At 40.5% G+C, this 26,620-nt stretch overlaps 1 protein-coding gene across 1 annotated transcript in view; it reads right to left on the reverse strand.

Annotated features, from left to right (window-relative positions):
- Positions 1 to 4,639: 4,639 nt before the first annotated feature.
- Positions 4,640 to 26,620, reverse strand: part of CAMK4 (calcium/calmodulin dependent protein kinase IV) — a 139,023-nt gene continuing 117,042 nt past the window's right edge. The window contains exons 6-11 of the mRNA XM_074533416.1: positions 20,934 to 21,024; positions 19,069 to 19,143; positions 15,639 to 15,714; positions 13,839 to 13,965; positions 11,698 to 11,850; positions 4,640 to 8,989 (exon numbers count right to left, since the gene is read on the reverse strand). Coding sequence (XP_074389517.1) covers positions 8,816 to 8,989; positions 11,698 to 11,850; positions 13,839 to 13,965; positions 15,639 to 15,714; positions 19,069 to 19,143; positions 20,934 to 21,024 — 696 coding nt within the window. The 3' untranslated portion in view covers positions 4,640 to 8,815. The remainder of the gene's footprint in view (positions 8,990 to 11,697; positions 11,851 to 13,838; positions 13,966 to 15,638; positions 15,715 to 19,068; positions 19,144 to 20,933; positions 21,025 to 26,620) is intronic.

Genomic DNA, 26,620 nt, shown 5'->3' on the forward strand with positions numbered 1-26,620 from the left:
CAAAAATAGACATCTCAGCACTGAAGCATTTTCTCATGGCTTATCAGCATTCCTATGCAAACACACAAGGAGGTACACTGGTTCCACACACAATACATGGAAATAACAAAACTCTTTTTTTTCTGATTAAAATTTTTCTCTGATTCATTTGCACAGTATAAGGAAATTCACAACACAAACAGGCTTAATCAGAAGCAAAAGGGTAAAGTTAAACAAGCAGACTATGAACTGCTATTTAGTTGCTTACATCTTTGCTAGTATAAGAAAAGAATGTCAATAGTACAGGATTTCTTACACATTAAGCAGTAAAATAAGGAGTCAGGAACACAGGACATGGAGCTAATTTGAGAGAGTCTGATATATATATTTACAACATTCTTCATTGTTATTAGTTGGAGTCCAGCCTCCACTGCTCTGAGATCAACGAGCTTCTGTAACAGGCTTATAAAATATTTTGGGTTATTAATCAAAGGCACCATTTCTTCTGTTTGTCTGGGAAACATCCGCACAATACCCTAACCATCCAGCATACAGTATTCTTGAATTAACAAAAGCACAGAACTCCCTCCTTACAGTCCTCATCCAGCCAGGAGCCTCCAAACCAAGGCCAAGCCAGACATGCACCCTTGATGTATCACACTTCTTCAGGTTAAAATCCGTTTAAGCTGATGAGCTCCTTACTGTGGGTGGGGAGCAGCCAGGCAGCCTCTGCTTGGTACTCCTGATCCCCTGATCTTGCAAGGGTGTGGTGGTGTAGCTCCTGGGGACCAACAGACTTCTTCCCCCAGGCCAGAGAGCCTCAATGAGTCTGCCCTTCTCCTGCTCCCTGACAAGCTGGAACAGCCACCACCACTGCTTCCCTGCAATAACATCCTGTTCATGGTGGACTTGGCAGCGCTGGGTTAATGGTTGGACTGCATGATCTTTCCCAGCCAATCTCTTCCTAAGGTCTTTCCCAGCCTGGATGGTTCTATGGTTCTGTGATGTGGGTTCACCTCCACCTCTCTGTCTTTCCTTCTCCCTGAGCAACCATTTCAGAGGTAATTTCTCACAAGCATAGGCCACTTGTCTCTGTGTATTCCAAAAAAAAAAAGCCAAAAACACCCTCAAAGAACAACCAGACTCTAAACCAATGTCTTCTTATGGAACATTAAGTAAAATTTCTGCTGTTTAATCAGAAGTGTTAGCATGACATCTCATGAAGATGTGGTGTGAACAAGGAAGTGGTTCTTGTGCTCAACAGCACAAAGAAACTGTTTGGGTTAGCTCTCATCAGTTAGTAGCTGTAACTGTCCCTGTTTTTAATTCCTTTCAGTAAAAAGAATCTTCATTTGTAATTATTGTCTCCCTGCAACCAAGGTGGTAATGATTTAAGCAGAGCAAACAAGACACCTATCACTACACTGGAGGTAGTACATTGATTACAGAACCAGCCTTGGATGCTCCGCAGGGTCCTTGTCATTCCCAAGGAAAATACTTCTCAGGGAGGACACTGCTGTGGCTGGGTTTAGGAGATATTTCAAAGATTTTTTTTGTCAAAATATACATGCAGTCCATTAGCTTAGTTTCATTAAATGTTTCTTGACAAACTTCAGTTTTCTGTAAAGGACTACTTCAGGCCCCCATGGCCAGCTGAGGGAGAGACGACTGGGGAACATATTAATAGTACAAACAATACAACTTCAATGTCTTACAAATGAAGGGTAGGGTCAGTGGTGACATTTTTCCATCTGGAGGAGGCTGTCACTGGATACATATGTTTGCACTACTTCCAGAAACATGGCTGGTGGGCATGTCAGGAAAATAACAGAAATCAAGAAACTTGAGACCTCAGAACTTAAATATATAGACACTTCTCACTTTACCCTTTGTTGTCACAAAGCTAAAAAAGGAGCTCATTTTGGTGTGTTCGGTAGCAGACTTCTCTGGTGTGTTTGTTGTGGGTGGTTATTGTGTAGTGTTATTTGGGGATTTGTGTAGCAGTGCTCGTTCATGCAAATTTCACATTTGTAAGTAACATCATCATTCCTTGGGCTTTGAGGGCTGATAGGATAGTGCAGGACCCTATGCACAGTTCTGTGGATGAACAAATATGACTCAATGGCTCCTAGAAAATACAGTCTCTGGGACAGATCACATGTAAATCAAACCCAATGGTTTGTCCTCAGTTTTCAAGTGACCAGAATAGCTGCTTCAAGTAATTTGAAATAATAATTTTGATTAGAAGAGCTACCCCAGATCCACCCAACATAGGGATAAGAATTACAGTCTTTTTTGTTGTTGATGGACTTTCCCTCTGTGTACTTATGCAGATACAATGATTGGCTCCAGAATTTTGTATTACAAAGCAGATCATTATTTACAGTTCTAGGCAACTAATGGGACCACGTGCTCCAAACTGACTTTGCAGCTTCTTGTGCTAACACTGTAAATGGCAGTATTGCATAAAATATGATTCTAAGTGTATCGACTCATATTATGTAAACAATATTGGAAGGTCACTGGTCACAGAATACATGTTATTTTTCAGAATTCCCAGACCTTACTTATCTCTTTGGATTGACCTAAACAATGTCCTCCACAGAAGGAAAAAGGTGCTGTTGGCAAAGGAGCTTCCTGGTGCTGAGGAGCAGAACCTGGCATGGTGCTGTTCTTGTGCCTCTTTGCTCTGAGCCACTCACCCTGTGCCTACAGCATCCCAGGTGCCTTCATTTTCTTTTGGGAGAATAACCCAAGAAGCTCAGTTACTTTCTGTGTCTGTCTGGCATTTGTTGCATCACTGAGCTATTTCTGTCAGCCAGGTATAGGCTGTTAAGAAAGGAATCTGAAGGTGCCAGAAAACAGCATGAGTCTGGGAAATGGAGAGGGAAAGTAGAAATACCTCTCCCTGGGTACCAACTGGCAGTGACAAATCACACCAGGGGTGGCTAACAGAGAAATATATGTACTGACTGATGAAACCCAGACGCTTCTGGGAGTACATGGGCAGGAGTGAAACCATCTAATGGAACCAAGGGCAACAGCAGATTTGTCAGGGCAGAAAAGCTGAAACCTGCCAGGTGTCAGATGGCTCTTTACCTACTGGCTGGCACCTGACAGCTGCTCCTGGGTGCCCCTGGGCCAGGAAAAAGGAGGTGAAGCACAAAGGGGAAGAATAACAATAATCCCCTTAGCCATTAATGTTAACACATGTTAACACAAACTCTGAAGCCAGAGTTTTAAACAGAAAATAAATCCCTTTCTTTTAAGCTTTGCTCTTTATGTATCTTCCTATAGGAAGAACTTTGTGCTACTTCATAGGGCAAACACTTGCTGTTTAATATACCTTGGCCAGTAAACATTTTCCTGATATACAAATAAAGAGCCAGACTGTTCTCACATGCTCTGGATGGAGCATCACTGGGCAGGGCTTCTGTTTGGGGCAGCTCAAACTCCTCACAAAATGCTGTTCTTGTGTTGTCACTCCTCTTCCACCCCTGTACTGAGCACACCAATGAAAGGCATTGCAATGATCTTTTTCCCAGCTGTGTCTTGGAAGAAGCCAGAGCAGGGCAAAACTCCATACTGCTGGCTTTGTTATCTTCCATACCTTGATTTGCATGACTGAATTTCATCAGCAATGATCTATGTACACCAGACTGATAATCATTATTATGTTTCAGGTCCAGCTGAGTAATGCTGGCAAGGGACAAATGATGGCTTAAAACTGCCACTGCTACAACTTTTAATACAGACTTGGTTCTCAGATTGTTCAGCAGTCTCTGCTTTTTATTTGATAAATATATACATTTATGTGTTCATGTACATATTCAGATTTCAATCTATAATTTTACTGCTAAATTCAGAATTGGGCCACTTCAAGTGTTCCATTATATTCCTCCTTCTGTACTATGCCTATTCCCACAATATTTGAATGCCTTCCGATAATAACTGCATTCATGTTCTCTTTTCTACATGGGAGGGGTAGAAGAGGATGTATGTATTTGGTGAATTTTTAGTTATGTGCATGTATATTGTTCTATCCTTATATTAGTTAGAGGATTCACACTCCAAGGAATGCTCTTCAATGTCCCTCCAGCAATCTTCCGAATTACTCTGGCCAGAAATTTTACCTCCCAGGTGTAAAGAATCTGCAGCCTTCCAGTAAAAATTTATATGTCTTCTGGAACTAAGATCATGAAATCACAAAATCACAGAATGGGTAAAGCTAGAAGTGACCATTGGCACGGTCATCTGGCTCCAACTCTCTGCTCAAGGCAGGCTACCTAAAGCACATTACATAGGATTGTACTCAGATTCTGGAATATCTCCAGTGAGGGAGATATTGCTTCTCTGGGCAATCTGTCCCCAGGCGTGGACACTTGAACAGAGTAAAGAATCTCTTTCTTATGTTCAGGGGGAACATCCTGGACACAAGTTTCTGCTTATTTCCTCTTGTCCTATTGCTCAGCACCATGGAGCAGAGCCTGGTCCATTCTCTTGGCACCATTCTTTCAGGTATTCCCATGTATTAATGGGATCCTCTCTCAGTCATCCCTGAGGGCCAAGCTCCCTCAGCCTTTCCCCATAAAAGAGTTGCTCCTGTCCTGTCATCATCTTTGTAACTCTCTTCAATCCTTGCTCTAGAGCTCTGTGTCTATGCTAGGCAAATATTTCTCCCATATTTTTCCCCTTTTCCTTCCTTATTTTCTTCTTATTCTGCAATGCAGCTGATTGTTTTTTTTTTTGTTCAACAAAACACGGGCTTTTTTGTGCAGGGGCTTATCAGGGAATTTAATATAAAATTCTTTACACAAAAGAAGAATGAACTCTGTTTATGTTCCAACTGGATTAACTCTGATAGGAAACAAAGGATATTGTTATTGTTTTATAAAGTAACTTTAAGGATGTTCTGCCTGTCTCTTATGTTACCTTAGTTATTTTCAGGACTTGTGTGTATCCCTAGCACTGGTCTCTAGCTCTAACTGTGCATCTTTCTTGGTCAGCCTCTGATAATTTTTGTTACCTGAATGCCATGCACACATAACCTCAGCAGCAACAATGTTGGCTCAGCCACACAAAAATTAGTTCTTCTCCAGGAGGAAAAGCCTCTGCACAAGCTTCGGGTCAAGGCACTGTGCTGACATTTTTGTCTGCCGTTCTGTAAGCAGGCAATGTGCAGGACAACGTGCAAGGATCTGCAGGGAGTCCTCCATCCCACACTTTATTACACTGCTCTCAAAACCCCAGAGGGGTGCAAGAGCTGAGGGACATTTATTTAAAGACAAGGACTTATTTTCCAGAGTCCTGCAGCATTTGCTGCCTGTCAGATATTGCTTTCCTTCTGCTGAGTTGGACACTAACAGCTCCCAGTATAATTTTCCCTTTCCCTGCTGCAGAAAATGTGCTGTTGTCTTCACTTGTCCTATATGGCTGCCAGCTCTTTCTGTGTTCCACTTGCAGCGTGAGTTGTAGGAGAAGGTGATTCATTTGGAAAGTGTGGAGGCCTAGTGCCAGTGAGCCACAGCCTCCTGCAGCCTGGGCCACCCTGCTGGTCTGAGCCACTTCAAAAAACTCTTTGGTTGATGCTTTGATCCTGATTTGCTACCACACAGCGTTTCAGAGCATTTTGCTGTATTCACCAAGGCAAAGGGACCACTGGGTAGTTTTTATCATAATCTGTGTGTCCAACAGCTTGCTCATTTGTGTGGACAAACAGTACCCTTAGTACCCTTCTTCTGAAGAACCTGCTGTATCAAAAACTTTTGCCTGGATGGTATTCTGCATTCAGAAGTTTGATTATGGTGTGTCTGCCTCTTTACAGCATGTTTGCACACTTTAGAGTACAAACTTCAGCCAGCAAACCAGCACCAGGCTCACACAGTGCAATCTACTGTGTCATCGACAAAATTGGAAGCAAAAGCGTTTAGAATTACAGGAAATCTGTTCTATTTTGGAGGGAATATTTCTGAAACTGGGAAAATGCCTGCTGTGGTGCAAAGGCAGGACTTCCTTACCATTTAACAGCAATCTTATCATCATCTCAGCTCTAAAATATTACCCTACAATTGACTAGTGCTGAAGTCTGCTTTTACAGGAAAAGTTTTACTAAGTTCAAATACTTCAAAAATATTGAAAAGTTTCCCCTTTTGTACTTAAAGAACTTTGTTAATATGGTAAATATTCTAAAGAATTAAAGCTCAGGACTTCAACAGAAAAGAGCACAAGTAACTTTCTCCTTAGCTTATAACCATGGATTTGGAAACATCTGGTCTTTCCCCAGCAGTTTTCAAGTGTGTTCATATTTTTCAGCCACAGTAAGACACTGATGTTGCACATCCCAGTCTGCACTACAGCAGATGCCACCAGGGTGTGATTTTTCAGACAAAGCCAATGCAGGTAACACCTGCATCTTCCAGTGCATGCATACACCCAGCTGCTGTCATACATCAAATATATCAGCTAGGCACTGTGCTTTGCCAAGTCACAGACTGGTAATCACAGCCTCAGCACAGACATCCTGATTGCTTAATGCTGAGTATGATAAAAACAAAAACAACTGAAGCCCCCCAACCTGACACAAAACTGAGTTGCCTCTGAAGATCATGCTGTCACAGAGAGGTCTCCTCTTAGATAGCATCAGCTCATAGTTATGATATTCTGTGGTATAATTTAGCAAAAACCACCATTGGGAATCAGCTGGGACCACTTTTCAGCTCAACAAACTGTGCCTCAGATGAAGGAATTTATGCTCAACTCTCACACATGTGCAGTTACTGCTCAGCCAACTCCACTTCTGCAGGTTTGAAGCAATTATCCCAAATGAAGGAGAAATGGTATAAAAATCCAGCCTCTCCCATCAAATTTCCCTACTGACTAAACTTGGACGACTTCACTACAGTATCGGAGAGTGGAGTAAAGTAGCTGAGAACTGCCTCTTTTCTTCAGTGACCTCAAATGAGGTAAGACAGAGAGTAAAAAGTGAGACAGGTGGATGATCTTGTCCAAAGTTATTAATCTTGCTGTACTTGTTTCCAAGGGAAAATTCCATTAAAGTGTCACATTGGCTTGCATACAGCTGCTATGCCCCCACCAGATGTTTCTGCTGACCTTGAAGTATGTGCTTTGAAAACTGAATGGATGCATGTATTTCACATTTCAACCCTTCCTAGTTAGCAAAACTTTTTGTTCAAATTCAGAGAGTTCTGAGAAATGGATAAAAAATCTCAAGTATAATAAATCCATTAGCATGCATTTTCACCCTGTAAAGACAGGACCTTTAATCCTCCTTTATATATTAATTTAGGGCACATTTTATTTATTAAATCTACCATACGAATAACATTGTATTACCCTTTAATTTCATCAGGAAATGTAGTTATTGAATGTTTTATTAAAATCTTGTTTTTTTCAGTAGCTGCTATATTTTTTCAAGGCAAGTTGTGCAAGGCCTAACAACAACATAAAAACAATTAAAGCTAAAGAGGAATGATGATTGTATTAGGATGTTAGGTAACTATCAGTATTAAAAAGTTTAACAAGCACAAATGACATTTTTGAATGTCAGGTTCTTTTAGCCATTTTTGTAATATATCAGTACAATAGTCACATGCTGTCAAATAGATAACAAACAAGTGTAAGTGGTCATACACACTGATGCACATTAGTTTTTCAGTTCCTATCAATCACATTCAACAAGAACATCAAGATAGCTGAAGAGCCTGACCCTACTTTTGCAAGCTGATTGATGCACACAGCTGCTAACTCAAGACACAGCTCTGGGTGGATGCAAGATCGTGCTGGTGGATCACTTTACAGGAGGCATCCTTTGTTAGGAAAATGTGGACTAATTACAAGTGGAAACTGCTCACTCATGAGGTTAAACTACCCAGGAACCAACTAGATTATACTACTTGCTCCCAGACCTTGTATAAGAGTGTTTCCTCAAAGCAAAATCAGTAATTGTGAAATAGCTTCCTTCAAGCATTTACAGCTTATTTAAATATAGATTATTCCCTTAGGGCTTATAAAATGTCTTCTATCTGCAGATTAGAATTTTAATGAATAAATAAAATGGTATGACAGAAATTTGCATGTATTCTAATCCTTGTTTAGTCTGTGGTTTTGTTTCACTAAGACTTTACTGTGGAATGAAATGGCAGAGTAATTTTGGTTGTTATTAAAATACTGTATATAAACAAGAAAAGTCAGAATAAGGCATTCTCAATGCAAGCTTGAACAATGTACATTTTCATGCCCAGTGGAACTACCATTTCAATTTCTTCTCAGAAGTAGTGGAATGTTTTTTTGTGGTTTTTTTTTTCTTTTTTTTTTTGCATGTAAATCCCCAAATACTTTTTCAATTTTACAGATAAAAAACATTATTTCATACATCAGTTTTAAAAGCATTGGTTTGGTATTTCCTTCCATTTTGTCTCCTGAAGGACTATGAAACTGGAAGGAAACAGTTCAAAGAAACTCACAACATAGATAAGACACCTACTTCCATAAAACCAAACAAAATAGCATTTTGTTTCAAATGCCACCTAGGAACACTAGATAGATGAAGTATACACATTATGGTAGGTAGTTAATAATCCCCATGTTTTCACCTGCCGATATTACTGCAAATTACACTGTTTCCATGACATGCCTAATGGAACAGTTTACTATTTTCATAAGCAGTCACATGCACTGAAGGTAGGATCATCAGGCGGGGCCTGTGGCACCCCGAAGCAGAACCAGAGAGGCCAAGCTTGCTAATCTCTCTCGCTGGATGACAAGGTAGCTGGTGTATGAAATGACATCTCCGCCGACACGAGCGAGCGCCATCGACCTAAGGCATTTCTCCGGGAGCCGCCGCTGTCGCCTCCTGCGTGGGCCTGTCCGTGTCGGCAGGCTGGCTGTCGCGGCCGGGCGCCGGGCTGGGGCCGGCCTTGTGGCCCTCGTGGGCGCTGTGGCTGCTGGCGCTGCCGAGGCGTGTGGAGGCCACCACGGCTTTCACTGCGGCCTGGGAGAGAGGGGACCAAGCAAACATCCCTTAGGGAATGCGGCCCGTGGGCATGCAGCACTGCCCCGACAGCAGCAACTGCGTTCAGTCTTCTTGGGAATGTCAGCTTTGGATACCTGCCTGGGCCTGGGTGGATTTAGAAGGCCGCCTGGCATACTGGGTTGAGGTTTAAAATTGCTGCTTTCCCAAGGTTACAGGTTGGGTGACATGAACATTTTTTCAGCTATACTGGCTGGTTTTTTGTTTCTTTTGGGGTTTTTTTGTTTGGGTTTGTGTTTTTGTTTTTGTTTTTTTTAGAAATTACTTCAGGTGTCCTGCACTCTAGTCTCACGGCAAAAAAGAAAGTCATCATCTTCTGCCATAATAATAAAAAACACCAGTACTGCCACTGATTATTCCATGAAAATTTCACAAAGGAACACAATATCTTTCACTATTGCACTGTTGCATATTCCAAGCGCAATGTTGCAGAGCAGATGGGCACCTTCCTAAGTATAGGCATATGAAAATACACACTAGGAGGAGGATTTCTTATCACATGTAATATCAAAAAATGAAGACACACATGAAGACAGTTATATTAGCCCTTGCCTTGAACAGTTTTATTGCCTGAAAAAAACCAGACATACAGAGGTGAGAAAAATAAATGCTAATTTCTGTGTGCGACAGCTCAAGCTATTTTTGACTTGGCAGCTTTTGCTTAGACATCAAAGCGGGTCTGCAGGAAGAGATGAAGAATATAGCAAGTTTTGTGGATTCTTTGGAGAGGTAATCACACACACACAACACACACAAAAAAGAAACAAACAAAAAACTCCCTCAAAGAAATAAAAAGAAAAAAAGATTTTAATGAAAAGCAGATAACATAAATATTGTAAATAAAAAAGAATCAGCTACAACAGATCATGAAGAAATACTATAAGACATAAACCAAAGAAATGGGCAAGAATTTTGACAGAATAGACCTCTTAAAGGAAAAATCACAGACATCCACATTGGTGGTGACAGGACATTGGAAAACTGATCACAAACAGAACAAGCCACTTAGTGATACTATAATGTCTAAAGGCACTTTCAATGTAATTTAGTGTCGCAAGCAGTGTTGGATGTTTATGAAACAAATTCAACACAGCCTATGAGAAACCAAATCCTGACTGAGACCTTTAGACTTACTCTTTAAAATTTGTCTTTACATAAAGAAAGTCTGGTGATGGACTTTTATGTTGGGAAAGAGAAAAGAATTACATATTATTCTTACTAACAAATAACCGCCAAAGCGTGTACTCACTACTTTGATGTCTGCTTTGGTTTTATTTTTTTGACCAGGAGTTAACTGTCAAAAAATTTATTGTTTCTTTTACAGATATATTTGTGGAAAATTATTAACTCTACAAGAACTGCTAACTTCAATCAATCTTCTTAATAATTGCAGATTTGGTAATTTAATCTTTAACAGAGAAGCACTGAAGAAATAATCTTATAAAAAGTGATAGTTTGTAATCACAAAATAATAAATTGATTTAGTGTAGGGGCCTAAATAAAATGAGCTTCAAAAATATCTCTGGTGTAAAAAATATAAAGAAAAACAAAATCAAAATGTCAATGTGAATTATATCTATAATCTCTGAGAACTTTGTAAATTACAAAAAAAATTTCTTTGCCCTGTAGAAATTCTCTGCTACAGTCCTCTACTAAAAAAAAATAGCAAATCCTAAGTTTAGGCTCAGTTTTTTTGTGAATGGATTTTTCTATGGAATTTACTAAAGCTCTCAGTTAAGTTGCTTTTACTCTAATTCCCCAGGGTTAGAAGGGCAGCTTCACTGTAGCTGTTGCTAACAATCCCTGTGCTGAGATATCCCTGGAATTATCTCCTGATCAGATGAAAATCTTTAAAAACTAAATAATGGATTAGGAGAAAAGAAAGTTTCCTGATACCATGTCAGTCAGGTGCCCAGTTGCCTGCTATTTGCACCTAAAGACATTTCCCTGCTTCTTCCCATGGCAGATATGTGGACAGGTAAAGGAGCATCCTGGGGATATTTATGGATCTACACATCTGAAATGCTGACTCAAATTCATGCAGAAGGATGGCTTAAACCTCCTGCTTCGTGTTGACAGGTACAGGTGGGTTAGGGATCAAAATATTCTTTAATAGACTAACTTTCTTCTAGACGGATGGATGCTCATTAAAACATGACTCAGTATGCCATTCCTTCTGGCCAGTATTCTAAGGATGCACCAGCAATACAGGACAGATGGATGGACAAAAGCAAGAAAGGAAGAAGGGAAGAAAAGATGGAAAGTAAGGACTTTGTGAAAGGTTTGTACATCCTCAGCGGTCCTATCTGTGTAGATAGAGTTTTCAATCAACTTCACCCATTTTTATTTGTTTTGGCTTGACTGAATCAACTTAAAACTTCTTCAATCTTGGTCAGACATCTCAAATAAAAAGCTTCCATAACACCATGGAATATTGTCCTCAAAAATGTGCAAGGTTTCTGCAAGGCTACTTGTCGTGGTTTGACATTGACAGGAAGTAGGGTTTTTTTTGGGAGATGCTGTGGTCACCAATAGGTGTTCAGATTTTAATATTGGCACCTGGTTTAGCCACTGAAGTTCGGACACGCCTCTGAGAACACACAGGGGTTAAAAAACAATTTAATTGCAAGCTTTCATAGCCAGAACAGAGACTATGAGCAGAGACTTGCCTTAAGTTTACGCCGGGCATTGAATTCTTGAAGTTTCTTTTGTGCGTTGTCCATATGTGCAAAGTTTATTGCCTTCCCTGTGACCCATGGGTGCTGCAAAGCCTGTAGAGTGGTGAGGCGTTTCTTGGGGTCTAAAACAATCAACTTTTTAACCTGCATCACAAGCAAGAAATAAAAAAGACTGTCAACCTTATTCTTCATTCAGATTTACCTAGTTTTGCATTTGGGGGCTCTGGCCTTGGTTTGGAGAGCATCTTAGGTGAGACATTCTAAGAAACCAACAGGAGTTTTCATTTGTGTCTTTGCAAGTATTTTGCTTCTGGCATTTCTTGGTCCTCCATAAATAACATCTGATTAAGACGGCCACTAAGGGGGAAGAAAGAAGAGCAAGTATCAACTGGTTACCAACATATTAAGGGTATGTACCAATGCAGCTGACCTGTATCTGTCATAGGCTCTTTCATGTCTGACTTGTCACAAAAACCCTAAGAGGTTCTCAAAGTCTCTGAGAAGTCTCTCTCTCTACTTCATGATTTGGACAAGTCTTAAACTGGATTAGAAGGTTTAAATTATGTGCCTGCTTGTACCACGTAGTCCCTGTCATACACAGCACAAAGGAAATTTTTCTTTCAGTCACTGAAAGACTTCATGTACATATTAAAAAAAGCATTACACAAGTCTTTCTGTCTTAGCCCACTCTGGAACTAATGCTCTTTACACCATTCCTTCTATCACCACAGCCAGAAAACCTGGACTTCTACAAACATGACAGTAGGGTACTTTTGGGAAAAGGCACTGCAAACATACCCTTGGGACTGGAGATGGTCCTGCTGGATACAAAATGTGTCCAGTCAACTGACATACCATGAGTTTTATTGTATCTCTGGACAAGTGGAGTTTTAAAAAAAAGAAGAAAGGTGAGGATGGAGTAACAAAGTACACAGATGGCACTCTGCAGAGCCACACTTACCCAGCTCTCCTGACTGCAGACCCTCTTGGAGCAGTGCAAGTGATGGCATAGGGCTCCACTGCTCCTATGTGCCCAAGGGTGAGGGAAAACTTGCTTCAGGGTTCCCTGAAATCTCCCTACAAATACCTTTAAAGTTGCTGCCCTGAAGTGCACGCAGGAGAAGAGGCATTGTGGTGAATATTGGTTGTGTCTCCAAGGAAGTCTTTGAGTTAAGGAAATCCATTCAGCTGAACACTGAACTGCCCACAGCATGGGTTTTGAGAGTCATGGTCATCATTGTTATCTACAATTTCCTATGCAACGTTCAAAAGCTTTACCTGCAGACTGCTGTTTATCTGGCATTAAATGATATTTTTTTTGGCCTTAGAAAAATTTCACATCTCATAAAACACCAAAAAAGTACTTTGAAATTCTACAGTCCTTCCATTTGAAATATCCTGAAGTACTTCACTAACACCAGTGACGTAGTATTTTGTGACACAGTTTGTATATGTGTATATGGAACAGAGCACTTGTGTTTTCAGTGCTTATGAAATTACTGAATTATGCAAGTTATTATTGACAAAAGTCAGACTCAAGCATACCTATCTTTGCAGATCAGTGTCTCCTGGTCCAAATTACTTTATCCAGTAATAAAATAATAGAGTGCAGATAGCATGCCAGCCCTTGCATTTTGCTAATGGAGCATGTTTAAAAGTAGTCAGTCTTTCCTCACCTACCAAAAAAAAAAACTTTAAATGGACAGAAAAAATATGTCAGAAAAAGCAGTGGGAGGAAAGTTTCATTCCATTTTATATTCCTCACCAAAATGCAGGCTTGAAAACTGCACAAAAAAAAGGGCTTGTTTCTACATTCCCCTGAAGGTGTTTGTCCGGAAAAGATGAATGGTGAAAGACTTCAGAGCTGGAAGGAAAGGCAGGCATACACGAACACTGTGACAGCTGCCAACAATCTATGGCTTGCTTCACAGAAGGACCTGAATATCCAGGTTCTGAGTGCAAATTACAGCACTGGACTAACAGGGTAGATTAACAGCACCATAATGTAGCAAAGACAAGAGGAAACAATTATAAACAATTAATTAACCAATTAATCTGCCCCCACCCCAAAATGGACTCTTTCTCAGTGGCAGAAATACTAAATACTCCAGTCTCATTTTTGCTTTACTTACTAAATCCTTGGCATTCAGAGACACATCATCCCACCAGGGGGACACAAAGTCATATTCACAGCTCAGGATTCTCTTAAACATATACTGATCTCCCCTTTCATCATAAAATGGTTCAAAGCCACAAAGTCTGAAAGGATAAAAAAGAAATTAATTAATCAAAGTTTAATTAGTCTTGGGTTGTTAGAAACAGTTCATGGTAGTATTTTTCTCTACTTTGTGTCCTGTAGATCACTTTGGGAAACCATTCCTGGATGTACTCATGAACTCCTAATTCTACATAGCAGAGAGAAATGTTGTCATAAGTATTCTTAAACACTGGGAAAGGTTTTTCTAACTGTAATTTTTCTATTTTCATATGTTTAATATAGGATTATTAATATAGGATTATAGAGCATTTATCAGAATCCCTGTAACTCTTGCCAGAGGAATAGGAATTAGCTGAGGAAACCCACCTTACACATGAAGTTCAAGTTTTTATATATCCAGTTAGGAATGATTTTTAGGCATGCTCATCCCTGTACTTTTTTCCATCCTATCAGCCACAATATGTAAAAACCTTTGTTAAGTTTTCATGATCAGGCCTCATCTTTATTTAGGTAACCTACATACAATCTAGAAGTCTTGTGATCTCACTAATGACTGCATATATAAATACATTGAATAATACAGATCCCAGCAGAGATCCACACTGCTGGCCTCAGGGAAAGCAGACTCATAGATGTGGTTTCCATTTGTATAATGTCCTTTTTTTTATCGCTTCATTGCACTTTAATCACGCCTGCACACATAATCAGATTTTTTAAAGTGAATTTTCTATTCAGCCAGTATGTGATCTGAGCTTAACAGAGAAAGGCTATCTCCTCCTCTGCAACAGGCAGTAAGATGATGAGAGGAAAACACCAGTGGATCATAATGATCAAGACAGCAGCAAATCTAGAAAAGCCTTACATTTTAACTTGTTTCTGTATTTTTAAACACAATGCGCTTACTGTTCTGAAAAAGAAGGCTGAGGTTCAAGGAAGAAATGTGGTTTTGGGAGTGGTGCATAACCATGGGTGGAACAGCGGCATCACATTCCACTGCTGAAGAGGAGAAACACCTCACTGCAAGCACATTCTGGGCACATTATTTTTCCAGGTCTGGCAGAAGTGTATTAAAACACATGGATCCAGCCTCCAAAGCTTGTGCTTCAGTAAGTGGTGGCCAGGCAGAACCCCTCTGCAGATCCCCTCCTGTTTGCTGCCTCTCCCATCACCATTTCTGGGTTGGCAGCCAGTCCCTGCCTGTCCCCATGGAACATTCTAGAAGTATTGTATATTACTACATGAGCTAAGTGTTGTCATTGCCAAGGGTCTAAATTAAGTCTCATAATTATTCTCCCATAAAGAAGGGAGTCAATACCTCATATGCAATTTTCCTTCTCAATAATCTTCCTTTGAAAGATTCAATCAATAGAATAAAGTAATCGTAATTCTTACCAATTGAATCATGACTAACCCCAATAAGACTTAGACAAAAATGCCTACTTAAACACAAGTGCTTGGAACTTTTGTTCTATACTCATTCACATTAGTAGCATGATTCTGCACGTCTTGCTGCTATTCAGGAAGAAGTGTTAAAGTTATCAAATATTTAGACTGTGTTTTGCCATGTTCCTCTAGGATTTGACTTACTTCAGTAAGGTTACGAATATAACATTAAAGTTCAGAATCTTGTCTTTTCCAATGCCACAGCTCATATTGTAATGATATCCTATGGATGCTGCAAAGTGAACTTCTCTCTATCAACATTTGCACTTACAGGATGTAGGTGATAATCCCCAGGGACCACATGTCCACCTCAGGGCCATAGGCACATCCCCGTAGTATCTCTGGTGCTGCAGAGGACAAAACACTTGTCAGTAACGCAACAACTGAGTGAAGATATAATAGCCACAAAATCAATTGAAGTCCATGCACAATTGTGCCTTTCACAAAAAATTAGAACTGCCCATTTAAGCCCTGAATTAGACAAATTATTCCCTTCACTGAATACAAAACAAGAGAAGTCATGTCCAATCAGAGCCAGAAAGAAATGAGAACTGTACTTTGGTTTCAAATTGTATTTTATGTTTGTGGAAGGAACCACAGAAAGCTACAGCAACACTGGAGCCACAATGTGACCAATAACGTGGTGCTCTAACTTCAGTATTTTACTTAGTGTTTTTATAAATACATCAACAACAAAAATGGGGCCAGTGAAAATCTCCATCCTTGACTGGATGCACAGACAAATTCTGGAACCAAGAATGAGGAAAAGGCTCAGATGCCTTCTTTGCCTCAGACCTCAACAGTAAGGCCTGATTATCCTCGGGGAACCAGCCTCAGCTGGCAGCCAGGGACAGAGAGCAGAACAGAACCTGTGCAGTCCAGCAGGAGGGAGCCACTGAGACACTCACAAGTCCACGGGACCAGGTGGGATTCATCCAAGGGTGCTGAGGGAGCTAGAGAAGGAGTTTGCCAAGCTGCTCTGCCTCACTGATCATCAATCCTATCTAACTGGGAAGGCCCCAGATGATTTGGAGGTTGGCTAATGTGATGTCCATCCACAAGAAGGGCAGGAAAATAGATGCAGGGAAGTACAGGCCTGTGAGCCAGACTGTGGTGCCAGGGAAGATGATGGAGAAGATCATTTTGGATGCAGTCACATGGCAAATACAGTGCAGGGGATCAGGCACAGCCAGCAGGGGTTTGGGAATGGCACATCCTGCCTGGCCAACCTGATCTCCTTTCATGAGCAGGTGATTCACCTGATAGTTGAGGGGAGGGCTGTGGATATTGTCTATGGGGACTCTAGCCTTTGGCACCATCTCCCACAGCATTCTCCTGGAGAAACTGGCTGCTCATGGCTTGGACAGCTGTGGTGTCTGGGTGAAAAACTGTCTGGACACCTGGACCCTGGGAATGGTGATGAATGGAGTTACATCCAGCTGGTGGCTGGGAGTTCCCCAGGGTCCAGTGTTGGGACCAATCCTGTTTTGCATCTTTATCCTGGTCTGGATGAGGAGATCAAAGGTATCCCTCAGTCAGTTTGCAAAGGACATCAAGTCAGGTGGGGACCTGGAAAGTTGTACAGAGAGATGTGGAAAAGTTGGATCCCTGAGACAAAGCCAGTGGCATGAGTTTCAATGAGATTGAATGTCAGCCCTGCCTTGGAACACAATAACCTCTTTCAATGCTACAGGCTGGGGGCAGAGCTGCTGGAAAACCGCTCAGCAGGAAAGGACCTGGGTGTGCTGGTTAACAGTGGCTTAACACGATCCAGCTGTGCCCAGGTGGCCAAGAAAGCCGAGGACATCCTGGCCTGTGTCAACAACAGTGGGCAGTGACCATCCCCCCTGTACTGGGCACCAGTGAGGTCACACATCAAATGTTGTGTCCAGTTTGGGGCCGCTTACAAGCAGGAGAGCCTTGAGGGGCTGCAGCCTGTCCAGAGAGGGGCAAAGAAACTGGTGAAGGTATAGAGAAAAAATGCAAAGAAGAGCAGCTGAAGGAAGTGTGAGTGTTCAGCTTGGAGAAGAGGAGGCTCAGGGAGTCTCTGCAGCCACCTGGGTGGAGGTTGTAGTGGGGTGAGAGTTGGCTTCCACTCCCATGTAACCATGATAGGTCAAGAGAAAATGGCTCAAGCTCCACTAGGGTAAGTTCAGGTTGGGCATTAAGCAGGATTTTCTCACAGAAAGGGTGGTTAAACATTGAAAGAGGCTGCCAAGAGAGATGGTAGAGTCATCATCCCTGGAGATGTTCAAGAAAAAACTGGGCGTGGCCCTTAGTGAGCATGGTGGCATGCAGTCAAAGGCTGGACGACTTAACAATCTTGGAAGCCTTTCCAACCTTAATGGTTCTATGAGACTATTTACTTGGCACTTTATTTAGGCTTTATTTTTGATGTTCTGTTTTAATGGGGAGGAAAACCAGACGATTTCAGGCAGTTGGTTCTGCTGCTGTGAGGAGCAGATGGAAAGGCCAGGCAGTTTTGGGAGATTCCAGCTCTGTAGCAGTAAAGAGGAGTCAATGGCTGCCTAAGCAGCTTGACAGGCACAGACTTAGGACCCTGATCCCACTGGATCTGTGAGGCACATGGGATGACTGCCACATTTCTGGAGCACAGTGGGCTGGCTGTACCTATGAACATCAATGCAATCTCTTCCCTTCCCACACTACACTTGCACAGACATGAACAGAAGGGCTTTTAGTATTTTTTTAAGATTTCCAGAAGTTTGCTTTAGGTGAATGGATTTGTCTGACACATTTGTGTTAGTTTAGATGTTGCCTGTAACAGACTGCTCATGAATCACTGCTTTGCACTGGCTTGATTTTTTGTGCTACTCTCAGAAATCACTTATGCTCCTCTTGTTAAGTTCACTGAAGGCACAGCATTGCAGCAAACAAAGTTCTCTGCAATCATCTTCTTGCCTTCAGTCCTCTGCATCAATCTGTACATCCCAAGGACTATAGTTTGTCAAGTCTTGATACTAAAGTGTTCAGAATCCAGTATGTGTTTTTGTTGCTGTGTCCTTTCTGGAGAAGCTGCTGATAGATGGGTGGGCAGGATGTGGGAGCTGGCAGCCCAGAACCATCAATTATTCATAGTTTAATTTGGCATTTAAACAGTATTTCTCCTGGGTTTCCTCCAATTCTGGAAAGTAATGCTTGAGTGTTTTCCGGTCACCAGGACTTCTGCAGTTAGTTAACTTGAATTGTAAATCAAGGATTGCTATAGGCATGTAACTATAGGCATAAAGCTCCTTTCTTCCCTTCCCGGCAGAAATATTCTGCCTCAATCCTTCCTACCCAGTCGACATAACTCTGAGAGCTCTTCTACAGGAATAAGCCTTATCCTGTTTTTACAGTATACCAAGATGGGCATAAAAGCACTAAGAACTAACTATGGATGTGTGGCATTGGTACTGTAATTGTCACAAGAGAAGACAACCAGAACATTAACAGCTAATATGTGAAACACAGTTTTATGAAACTATCTGGACTGGAGTTAGGTGCTGCTCTGAAGCAGACTTGGCCTGTGTGTGTGCTTTGCAGGCAATGTCATACAAAGTAATGGACAGTGACCATGTCACCTGACTTGCATTATCAGCTGTTCTACGAGGTAACAGAGTGATCTCACCATCTTCTGCAGTCCTCGTGCCTTTGAATCTACAGTCATAAAAGCAAATATAAGTAACAAAACAACATACCACAGTACCCTGGAGTTCCACAAACTGTCTTCATGGTCACATGATCTTCCACAATCTTGGAAAGTCCAAAGTCAGCTGTTAAGATGGTTTGGGAATATTAATGTTCTTACTCCCTCTAATAGTGTGGGGTTGTATGTTGTGTATGCAATTCAATAAACATTTATACGTTAAATGAATGGTATTGACATTTCCATAGATAAGCATTGAATTAGTGAATCTACTCATGCCACAATCCAGAGGCAAAGTTTGCTGTACAAATGAGTATTCTTGGCTCTTGTTTGACTGAAATGTAGCTTGTATTTTATTCTGAAAACTGCACAAAGCCAGTGCAGTGGGAGGCCTAAGGGCATACAAGCAGAGATTCAAAAATATATTCTAGGTATATATTCAGTTCCCACTCAGTGAGTAATCCAATAAAATTATCAGAACTATTTTGGGTTGCTTTTTTAGTCAAGGGTCAAAGTGTGTAGTCTCTGCAAGACAAAATCTCAGCAGTATTTTGATAGAAGGCTTTTAGAGGCATAAAGATGGTGACAGAAGAAGTATTGATCATCCTCTCTCCAATGTTCCACCTGAATTACTATTCACAGAGTGAAGGCCTTTGTGACAATACACACTGTACTTGCACAACTTCTTCATAAAAGTAACAAAAATTGAAGCGTTCACAACTCTTTTTTCATCAAAAATAAACTGAGCTTATTCAAATTGACTTATTCTTAGGTGATGAAAATCACCTTTGTCTTAAAAGTGCAAAATAAAAGATTTGATTTTGTTTTGTAAGACTGAATATAAAAGTGAATGTTCTAACTCTAACTCAAGATCAGGATAAAAATAGGTCACTTTTTCCTAAATGGCTATCCTTTTTGCATTATAATTTATCTAATTAGAAATACAGTTTACTTTTATAAACACAGCCACTCATTGTAAATTGGATTTCAGTTTAAACAGGGCAACAACCTTACCAGGAAGATGAAGAATCGTGGCATTTAGGAAATGTTTCAAAAGCCCTACACACTGTGGATGGTGCTGCATTAAATTATCAAGTTTAGAGCCTTTCCAGGAAAGATTAAAAGTAGGAAAAGACATGAAGTACCATCACCCTGAGAACCAAGACGTTCCTAGAAATTTATACAAAATTGCTTGAGGCCACTTCATGCAAATTTGGATCCAGAAAACCATTATGATCACCAGCCTGATGAACGTGGAAACACTCACTCCCAAGAGAGCACCAGGTGGTATTTTAAAACTCAGAAGGGTTGCACAGATGCTCCTTGTTGCTCAAGCAAAAAACTAGGCATGCCCAACATTTTTGGAAGTGTCTGCCATCTACAGCAGAACTGGCACAATACATTCCTGATCAGGAGAGCCTTGCTCCTCCTTGCCCCTTCTTTGGGGCTGACCATACTTCAGAGAGTTTCCCTGTGCTCTTCGCAAAGATCTCTGCATGTCCCTCAAACCTGTCCTCAAAACGAAGCCAGCCTTGCTCAGTTTGCCTTCTGACCCTTATCAGCACATTTTTATTTTCACACCAGTGTATCTTTCCTCTTAAGGTACTAGTTTAAAAGAAAAAAGGGGGCATAGAAGTGGTGCACAGACCTTTATGCTGTTCTCATGATTCTTCTTGTTCCCAGTGCTTTAATCTCTGCCACGTTCCACACAATTTTGGCAATGAATTATCTAAGCAAGCATCTAGTTTTGCATTGGTTTTGAAACCATCATTAACAGCTGTGCTGCTGAAGTAACATGCTGTTCATTAAGCACTGGCTTCAAATAGGGTGATTGTGAGGTGCACATACTCCAAACATCAGTTAGCACACATTACTGATGCAAAGGCATCAGGGAAGCAGACATTTAATGCTGCTCACCAATTTTTAATGGTGCATCTGGTGCTGGTGTTGCATAGAGTAGATTTTCTGGCTTCAGGTCTCGATGCACGATCCCGTTTGCATGCAGATACTAAGAAAGAGAAAGTCAAAGCACGTAAGTGAGAATGGTCAAGCATAAGTTGACATCTTTCTAATTCTCTATAGCAGCAGATTAATATTTTCTCTATGTGTGACACAGAGTTACTTCACTAATTTTCAGCAGCTCTTTTCTCTGCAAACTTACTCAGCATAGGATCCTTGGATTCATACTGTAATCTGTAACGAATAGGAAAATAAAATTTGGGAAGGCAAAGATAACATCATATTCATTTGGGAACAAAAACATGTCAGAAAGTATCCTTGAATTTTAATACAGCAGTAACTCCTAGGAAGCAATCTGATAGATGATGAGATGCCAAACTCTGGCTCAGATGAAGGTAGTTTCTGCACATTATAACATTCTCAGAGATAGGACAATGGCCACATAACTATTAAAAAATTAAATAGACATATTTGAGTAGAAAGGATGCAGTAGGTGTCCTGGGTCAACTACAATGCTTGGGGTCCCTTGGCGCAGATTTTCTACAAGTTTTAAAACCACTCGACTGGAAAATTCCAAAAATCCATCTGTCTTGCCAAAGGACATGCAAATCCACTCACTATTGAATTCCTGCCACACACTAATGGAAAGAAAAATTTCTGGAACATATGGCTTCCACTTATACTGCTATGGACAGACATAGAAAAAATATAATATACAATATACTGATAGACAAAATGGATAAACTAGTGAGAGAAAATCTGTATTTCTTGTTGATAAAATATTCACACAAAACTCTGAAGTCTTAGAAGAGAATTGCTGAAGGGTAGAATCACATTATCTTATTCAAAAGTCTCCTGCTATACATTTTAGTAGCATCTCTCTGCGCTGTGGTTTCACTACCAGAAAACCCTAGTCTCTGTCTATATTTATCCAGGAAATGACAAATGGGTTGAATATTCACCTAGACAATATAGCTATAGTAATGTACATTTGAGTTAGCATCTGAGGCGAATTCTTGACTGTGTATCTCCCATAAATTGCCAGTGATTAAACAACATTACGAAGGAATACATTGCTCTGTTCTTGGGCATTGTTTTAGTGACAGTGTGTGTTTTTCACAAGTGTTTTTTCTCACAGCGCAATAAGTGTTCTTTACTGACTTTCTCTGCAATACTAAAGCCACAGGATTTGTCATGATGGGGCTTTTAGAGATCAGCCAAAGACACTCACCTTACCTCACAGTGAAATTTAAGTGTTTGTTCTGGCTGTTTTCCACAGTGAGGTAACTATTCAATTATCCAAGGTAAAAACAGCCAACAACATATGGAAACTGATGGATAGTACACTGCTACTCCATTGAATGCAGCCACATCTGCATGCCTGTAAGGAATCATGTCCACCCTCCATAAAAATATATCTTCATCATGCCAGACATAACTGTAGCAAAGATGCTTCCTCAGCATAGCAGTGATGTGTTTGACCTGCAGAGGTGACACCAAAAGCCATCTGGCTGGAGTGGACAGAAAAAGATGTCTGAACTGATCTGCGTTCATGTGCTGAAAATCAGTTGAGCTGCCTCTAAGGAGTGAGAAGGATCAAACATTTCATGATCACTTCATGGAAAACAGACACTGCCAATTCATCTGCACAAAAAATCCTTGACCAAATTTGTGCAGAGGAATGTTCCAGCCAAGTTTGCAGTCTTTTAGCAGGTCCTTTTTACCACGTGCCCATAATCCTAAAAGCATTTTATGCTGTGTGGCTGAAAACATAGAAATTTTTTTTTCTTTCCAGAAACACATTTTTGTGGGAGGGGATTTTGGGAAAAACTTTAGGAGAAGCTGTTCAACTTTTCCTCCCTTTTAAGTCATAAAATGGTTTGTGGGGCTCCTTCTCAGACACAGAACCATCTGCTAACCACTCCTGTGCCTGATGACTGACTGACTTTTTAACTAATTGGACTTGGAGTTCAAACTGGGTTTTTTTTTGTTACAAACTTACGAAACCCCAAGTAGGAAAATTTCTTTTCCCCAGTCCAGACCACCATTTGCATAAAACTTACACATAGGAGTGCCCAACAAATGAAAATTGCCTCAATAACTTAACCCATGCCTTTCAAATTGTCACTGCAGTAATCTGAGCTCTCTCTCTCATGTGCCCTCATCACAACACCTATTCCCTCTTCACCACGCCTCCCCTCTATTCCCAGCACCTAATCCAGAATGCCTGCCCAGACATAGTAACTCCTCTGTCATCTCTCTGCAGCCCACATAAGTCCTGCCATGGTTACACCCTAAAATCAGTCCTTGCTGCTCTTTCCTCTCTCATCCTTTGTTTTTCTTGCTTGACTTCATATTTGGGCTGGGACAAGACGTGTATGGCCAGGGATGCCTCATGCTGCCAGGTCCTGGCTTTAACAGCTACTGTTAGCAGCTTGTATTTCATAATACATCAAATTTTTTGAGTACTGCCAATAGGGTCAACAGCTTTGTTGGGAACTAGCAGACAGAAGGGTAACATGGATAAAAAACCCCAAAACCAACCCAACAAAAAAACCACAGTGGTTTTATGGATATGGATGCCCCATTCTTCGTAGAAGTATTATTTAGGCTTGTGGATCCTAGGCCTCTGAGGGGACAGACAGCTGGTTGGACTTCTGTACAAGGTGTCTGCCTCCAAACAGCCTTGCCAGTAAAGGTCTCTAGCAGAGGCAGTGACCTCCTGTCCTCCAGCCTGGGCCACCTGTCACTCACTGAGATCATTTCCTGCTCCACAATCCCCTTGCAACACTGTCCCTTCTCAGCACTGCTCCCTCAGTTAGTAGATACCTGGGCCTGACCTATTTCCAAATTTTCATCAGTCCCATTCTCCCCCTGTAGTGTTAGAGCTCCAGGTATTGAAGGAATACTAATTGGTCTAGTAGAAATATGAACAGTATGAGCTAAAGCACCTTGGTTTCGAAACAGATTTAGTTAAATTAGCATAATCCACTTGTATAACACTTATCTCAATTTATATGTCTTTTATTTTGATTGCTCTCACTTCACTGATTTTAATAAAAGTTATGTTCCTTAATAAAAGTTATGTTCCTTTGCAAGACTTTCCTAGTTTGTAGTACAGAGTTGGACACTGTGCATTTCCATATAAGACAGGTGCTCTTCTACTACAGGTGCTCATTTATATGTTATGTCTCTTAATGACTAAGTTATATGATCAAATGGGAGGATCTGGGCCCAGGTATCATGCCAGAACTCACTTTAGAAGCCTAGCTATTACTGAATTACATCACTTTTCCCACATAAAAGATATAGATAAGACTTGGAAAAGACTTTATATCTGTGGCTGGATGTAGATTGTAAATGCATAGCACTGCAGAACAGTTTAACGGGGCATGCACATTAAAATGTGATCATGATGTGGTACTCTCACTGTAGCTAAAATATTCAGCTTTCACTTTCTTCAGATTTTCAACAGAGAATGCCAGCCAATAAAAAATCACAAAGACTTCTCATGTAATCTGGGAGAAAAGTTTTATAACAAAATTGAGTAGCACTTATTACTCTTGGATAAACTCAGACTGGTCAGACTCATCATGACACTAGGTTGTGCTGAGTTTGATATACAGGTGCTTCTCTGCAGGACCTGCTTAAAATGAAGACAGCCTTCATCTCAGCCTTTACTCCTGGGGTACACAACAGAAATTCATGACTGAGCAACTTCCATGACTCTAACTATGACTGCAACAGAAAGACTTTTTTTCTTCCCCTCTAAGATTTTTTTCCAAAAAGCTCTCACTCTGATGCATGAAACTTTCTTTTGGTCTTTGTTTTGTTGTGTAATAATTCAGGCATCTGTCTAACTTGAAAGATTTTATGACAAAAGGACAAATGTAAACTGCTTAAAACTCTGGCCCTATCCCTTAATTTTATTTATGGCACACATTACACAGAACTGTAGAAAAGTAGGGCTGTAATGAACCTGAATGATCTATTCCTCTCTATGCTCCTTGGCAGCATCAATTACACCTACAACAGTTGTTTGTTCAATTATTCCTGCAGACCTCTGCTATTAGAGATTTTAGAATTCCCCCAAGCAATTTATTACAGGGCTGTGCTTTTCTGAGTGTTACAAAGTACTTCCCTGCAACTCACCTGGATTTTGACAAGAGCAGATGAAGCCCATTGCTTTGTTTCCTATGTATGGAAGAGGCAGAAAGTAGATTATCTCCTTGTTTTGCAAGAGCCTTTTGAATGCCTGTCATCATGTACACAATCATTCTTCTCTCAGATTGCAGGACTTTTGTTTGGTCCGTCTTTTCTAGACCATTTTGTGGTCATTCTTGTTTTCTCCTACAGGAAAATGTCAACTTCCACTAATGTGTTGAAAATGCCATAATGCATTCCAGTAGTTGTGGCCTGACAAATTTCGTAAAATGTATTAATAAATGTATTTGTCATTTATTTCCAACATATACCACCACTGTCTGCCTGTTGATTCAGTGTAACCTTCAAGCCCTTTTTCTTTTTTTTCTACTGCCTTGACTGAACAAAAATGACATTAAATTTTGGCAATATTATTTTATTCCTAATTCTACTCTGCAACATATTTGCAGCTTTCTCTAATTTTATGGTGTACAGAATTTTTGTAAGTGGATCTTCTATTCTATCATATGAGGTTAGCAATAAAAAATACTAAAAAAGCAGAGCAGGCAAGGCTTCTCCTGAACTTCTACTTTTGCTCTTCTGATACACATTCTCTCAGTAAAGACAATCAGTCTCTAACCAGCTTAAAGCCACATAACCCTGATAATATTTCAGTAATTTATTGTAAAACTGTCAGATGAGTCAAGTATTGAAAAATTTATTTATGTCCAGATTGATTTGGCATGGCTTGATCTGAACAAAATCCTGCCTTCCTGGTGTCCTCCATGCCTTGTTATTCCCCAGGTGCCCCATATTCTTTTCTTCATTATTTACTTCAAATTTCTGGGGGACTGAAGTTAATTCCTTCCTTCTTCCTCTGGAAGTGAGTACTGAATATATCGGCTTCACTGACCAGCCAATATTGGATGTGAGTGTTATCTATTTTACATCTATACATCTATTTTAGTGTTATCTATTGCATCTATCTTAAAAATCTTGCTCTTTAAAGATTGTACCATGCAGATCACTGGGTGCAAAGAATTTTAAAAAATATCTAAATTATTTGAATACATTCTGAAGCTAATTTTTAGTAATTTTTCTTATTGTAGGATCATCCTTTACAGCTTATTCACTGCTATTAAATGTGCTAGTCATCTGAGTATAGCTCAACATTTAAGGAAACTAGCAGGAAAAGAAAAGAGAGAAACAGTGCTTCCTTCTTCTAGTCATCTTTCTAGGTCTCCTTCACTTTTAGCACTTCTTATGGGGATGATCGAACTTGCTACCCCTCTTGTTTCATTCTCATTTTCTGCCTTGGCCTTCCTGGCTTCAGCCTTTGAATTCCTGCTGTTATTCAAACCCAGGCATGAAGACCCTGACCTGTTCTCTGCTTCCACCTGTATCAGTGTTTATCTGCAGGATGGGCCCTTTCTGAGCAGACCTTCATTCAAGGACTGATGACGGCAGATTTCTGTGTGCATTAGCAGTGGGGAGAAGTCTGT

Source organism: Zonotrichia albicollis, chromosome Z (assembly GCF_047830755.1).
Source record: "Zonotrichia albicollis isolate bZonAlb1 chromosome Z, bZonAlb1.hap1, whole genome shotgun sequence".
Classification (NCBI taxonomy): Eukaryota; Metazoa; Chordata; class Aves; order Passeriformes; family Passerellidae; genus Zonotrichia; species Zonotrichia albicollis.